The 5,554-nt window shown below is 32.1% G+C and overlaps 1 protein-coding gene across 1 annotated transcript in view; it reads right to left on the reverse strand.

Moving 5' to 3' along the window:
• LOC135220037 (cytochrome P450 2L1-like) overlaps positions 1-5,284 on the reverse strand; it is a 12,022-nt gene extending 6,738 nt beyond the window's left edge. The window contains exons 1-2 of the mRNA XM_064257368.1: positions 5,206-5,284; positions 3,283-3,382 (exon numbers count right to left, since the gene is read on the reverse strand). Of these exons, the coding sequence (XP_064113438.1) occupies positions 3,283-3,382; positions 5,206-5,284 (179 nt within the window). The remainder of the gene's footprint in view (positions 1-3,282; positions 3,383-5,205) is intronic.
• Between the last annotated feature and the right edge of the window lie 270 nt (positions 5,285-5,554).

The following is a 5,554-nucleotide window of genomic DNA, read 5'->3' on the forward strand; positions in this document are numbered from 1 at the left end:
TTCTATTATGGGCACAGTCTAGGTGTGTGTGTATATATAATAAGAATATATAGATAATAATATATATAGTATATAATTATATATACAATATATATAGATACAACTATATACCAAGACCGATATATATATATATATATATATAAGCGAATTCCACAGGAAAATGATAGTCAGAAATCCAAGCTCTTTCGTCTGAGTAAAGACGAAAGCGCTTTGATTTCTGACTATCATTTTCCTGTGGAATTCGCTTATTTATATGAAGTCACGTGCATCTACTGTGATTTTTTTAAGCATATATATATATATATATATATATATATATATATATATATAATATATATATATATTATTATATATTGCTACTGTGTTCACATTTCGCATTACATAATGTAAAAGAATATATTATAACGTAGAATGTAAAAAGAGAGAGATTTTCTTTGTCCGTTCGAAACTATGATTGTTTCCCCTTTTATGTCAACACTGTAAGATTAGAGGGTCTGCGAGATCCATTTGCTTTCCTAAATCTGTCAACGCGTTTTGATAAGCGTGCTCAAATCTTCATTTGTGTTTTGGAGAATCTGTCATCGTATGAGATAAGACCTTTCTGCTTCAGTCGATCGAGACGAATACATGTCTTTTTTTGTACGTGTATGTCTTTGCCGAGTCCCACGTGGGGATTGCACATTCTTTATGAAGGTTGTGTCAGATTTCCGAAGCTTCTAGATGCATTTATGCCAAGAACGTTTTTGTCATCTGCCCTGTCCAGTTTTCGCAAGGGAAGAAGATTTCATTATATCTTAGAACCTCGAGGCATTGACATCTCGCTCTTGCTCTCTCTCTCTCTCTCACTCGACATCATTGAGATTATATTAACGTAACGTAAACTGGTCATCGTAACATTTTAGAATTTCAGAGTTGATGTTTCTTAGAGTTTATTTAGTATTAAATAGTGTTTTTTGTGGAATCAGAACAAACATTGTTTCATAACGGCGCCTGGTTTTTGTGAAAGTGTGAATCAAGCCTGCAGCAAAGAAAGAAGTTGGTATACCAAAAAGGTAAAGTGTGTTATATTTTTATTAGTTGCAACTAATAACGGCTAGGTGATAACTAATAACTAATAATTGTTAGGTAACAACTAATAACTAATAATTGTTAGGAACAGTGATTAACTAATAACTAATAACAGATGGCTATGAAGGTTTGGTAAAAACTGTTGGTTATAATGTTTTGAGTGAAAATGATTTACACTTTTACACATTGCTGATTTTTTGTGTTTGTGTTTGTTCCACTGTTTGTGCACTTGTTCATTTTCTTATTGAAGTGTGCCTTCTTATTTTATATTTTCATTTGCATTCACAATTTAATTGACATAGTTATTTTCATTGCTTAATCATTACACATTTAATTAAATTTAACATTTGTGAATTAATTTGCATTTACTTAGAATTCTTTTCAAGTTTTGTTGTTGTTTAACACTTGTGAATTAACTTCAAATTTTCAATTATTGTCTAACACTTTTGAATTTCAATTGAATTAATTTTCTTGAATTTTGTGATAAATTAATTTTGATTTTATTTTACTTAATTTGATTCAAGAATTAATTAAACTTTACTTTGTTTTCAAGTAACAGTAATTTTCCCTGATATTGTGAATTTCACTTATAAGTTTTGAATTTGATAATAAATTTTTGTATTTAAAATTTTTATGTGTTTTTATCTTTATACCAGTATATGTGATTATGATTATATTGATGATAGGTAGAAACATAGAGTGGTAATTGATTTGCTTTCCTTCAATTTACTTGAAGTGACTTACAACCAGGGAAGTACTTAGACTTCTGCAATCAGGGAAATACTTTTAAAGTTGTTGATGGAGTGATGCCCTTTGATTAAGTTTAATTACTTACAAGATTACCTCACACCTGTTTTGATGAACTTAGTCTGATTTTCTGCAATACTGGTAAGTGTTAAGGGATCACTGTTGCCTTTAGAGTATTCAGTCGTTTAATACGTGTTAAGAGGGTTCAGGTGTCTGGTTTTTGGTGAGGTAATAATTGATGAATGGTAACCAGATACTTTGGCACTTCGTAACAATATATATGTATATATATATATATATATATATATATATATATATATATATATATATATATATATATATATATATATATATATATATATCTCTCTCTCTCTCTCTCTCTCTCTCTCTCTCTCTCCTCTCTCTATATATATATATATATATATATATATATATATATATTATATATATATATATATATATATATATATATACCAAGACCGTGATTATGGGTACCCATCTGACAGCGCTCGATGAAAACATCGACCATTATTGTCCATCACTGGGCGCAGAAAATTCGGATTCGAAATCCTTTCATAAATGTTTCTTCCAATATTGAACTCCAACTTGTGTGAAGAAGAAGAAGAAGAACCCCCCATCATTTATAGTGATCGACAGTACCTACCCATTGATTCATTTTGGATGTCTATACAAGAGAAATATCCCACATTTGCCATAAAAAAAAGAAGCTTTATCACTTTTGCTACAATTCTCTACTCCTTATCTATGTTTGTTTGTATGGTGTTTTTACGTTGCATTGAACCAGTGGTTATTCAGCAACGGGACCAACGGCATTACGTGACTTCCGAACCACGTCGAGAGTGAACTTCTATCACCAGAAATACACATCTCTCACTCCTCAATGGAATGGCCGAGAATCGAACCCACGACCACCGAGGTGAGAAGCAAACACCAAACCAACCACGCCACTGAGGCGTTTACTCCTTATCTATGTGAACTAGGCTTCTCAACCCTAAATATCATCAAAGCTAAGAAACGAGAGCTGAAGAAGAAACCAAGACTGCTTGTCGCTCATTCCACCAAATATTGAGCAAGTCTCAAAAAAAGACCAGGCACAGGTTTCACACTAATAAGCTGTAGTGTGACTGAATAAAAATACTTAAATAAAGTAAGTTCATATTTATACGTGTTTTTTCAAGTTTGTGGTTCCATCTCATTAATATTCAAATGTATACCCTTTTTAAATTTGGCCGAGTGTGCCGTGATATTCTCATGAGATCTAAGGATTGCCGTTGGCCCCCCCCAAAAAAAAAGGGCGGCGGGGGGGGGAATGAGAAACACTGGAATAGACCCATTCCTTCCCTGCCTTTGCTTTTGCATTAAGATTCAGCACATAACTTTACTATATGTAATCGTCTAAACTAATTTAATTTCATTAAGCAGTCTACATATACATCATATACCTACGTGAATATATCACCATATTCCTTCCTAAGGTCACTAATGATTTGGCTGATATTTGTTGTGTACAGCGGGATGTATCCAATCACTGGTAGCCCCCATCGTCCTGAGAAAAAAATCCACAGTGAATATATTTGCATGTGTAGTCTGCTTTTTGTACAGATGTGGTATATGCGTACAATTTTTACCGGTTGTGCATGTATACAAGTGTATGTAAAGAACGTTATCGTCCCCATGATAATGCAAGAAACACATTCCAGTCACTTTGGAATTATGAATCGTTAGGCTTTTAAACATTATAAGACTTGTTATGTTTTTTAAAAAATTCATGCCCCGTTAGCTTATGTATAAATGTTTTGAATTGTTAAGTCCTTAACATTTTATTTTTATACCTGTTAGGTCTTTAAATATTTTTAGCGCATAGATTTTAACATTTTTTTACTTGTTAGAACCATTTTATTTAGATTTTTTTTCTATAAAGTTGTTTACTAATTTCTATGGTCTGGCCCTACTATCGACATTTGTCTAACACCCTGATAAAAGATAAGAGTTGTTATGGATCTTATCAGAAAGTGAATTGCGCAATATATTCCATGTAATGATAGTGTAAATATAACCCCATCGCACAGTGGGCCAGAACAGTAATTTTTTGGACAAAATTATTTTTGGCTTTCACATCCAAGTATTATTTTTCATTTTCTATTATAAACGTTTAGAGTATTGTATTTACAAGCATATGTAATAATATGAGTGATACGTTTACCCATTTTTTGTGTATTTGGTAAAATATAGTTAGAACTATATAACCTTTATATTTGACACCTTTATTCAATGCAGAAAAGATAAGAATAAAATTATAAAAATAATAAGATTATTTCTATCGAATGCTGTCTTTGAAGATTTTACAATATAATTCATTTAATGAATGTAAAGAATAACATTTTGGTTATACTATTATACTATAGTAATATGAATATAGAAATAAAAGCATTTAATCCATTAAAAAAATCTTAAATACCAAGGAATTTCAACTCATATTAAGACTGCATGATATAAATCAAAGGGTATTTTGGACGATAAAATTTTTGCTTTCTTCACGTAGCTCAGTTTTTACATTTCTGTCTACTTTTCTTAAAGAACTTACCAAGGGACAAAGTAATCTTATCATTAAATCTTCATTTGTCTTTATTCGTGATGTTTTCGTTGTGAAAGATTCCCTAAACTTCTTATTCTTTATCATTTGCTTCTTGTGCCTCCTCAGATAATATGCTGATAACTTGATAACCTTCTCCGCTTGTTTCTAGATAATTTGAATTTGGTTTCCAATGCACCATATTTCAAGGTTCTTTTTTACTTCCTGTCAATAATAATAATGGATACACTTGCATGAGATTGAAGAAAAATTGGATTCAACTTGGCTAATTTCCTTACGATGTATAATAACGATATATTTGTAAACAGAAAGGAATCGAGTTCTCATAAATGTTGTTTCATTTACACAGCTATTTCACTCGCTAGAATAGAACTTATTCCTGATTCGGTGTTGAAGCAATGGATCCTTATTTTAGTTTTGAGATTTCTCAACCCATCTGCAATTTATGTTGGCGTCTGGTGTCCACATTCGTAAAACTGTGTTATGCCTTATGCCACTGACCAGTGGCGGGGAGATAAAGTAAAGTAAAGTAAAGTAAGTGCTAAAAGCATTCACATCGATTGTCAAGTCATCGCTTACCGTTAAAGAAGATGAATGAATGAATAGACATAGAAGCTGATACAATGATAGATGATTAGTTCTCACTAATCATCTATCTTTTGGTTCAGCTCTCCGTTCCTTTCTGTTGAAGCTTTTTACTTGATCAAATCTACGCTCATGCACAATGAATGATAGCACAAAAAGAATACATAATATTAACAATAGATTCCCCTTACCTGGAGGAAGACCGGTGGGTTTTCTGGACACCCAGAACAGAAGACTCAGAAACAACGCCAAAAGAGCCCACGTAAGCATAGCTAGGGACAGAAAGGTTCATTTGTCTATGTATCTGTGTTCTACCGTTATATAGGTGAACGGGTGTCATAAAGGAGATTGGCTCTGATAAGCTTGTTATCGATGGCCTACTGATAACTTATATTAAAAGGATCGAAATAGACCAGACAAAGTACCATAAAGTGGATTACATTATCTTGTACTGTATTTTGATACGGGAATTATTTTGAATAAATGTAGAGCATGCATATAATCCATTTTACGGCTCTTTCCAGAAAGCTAAATAATGCC

The sequence above is a fragment of the Macrobrachium nipponense genome, chromosome 1, assembly GCF_015104395.2.
Source record: "Macrobrachium nipponense isolate FS-2020 chromosome 1, ASM1510439v2, whole genome shotgun sequence".
In the NCBI taxonomy this organism is placed as follows: Eukaryota; Metazoa; Arthropoda; class Malacostraca; order Decapoda; family Palaemonidae; genus Macrobrachium; species Macrobrachium nipponense.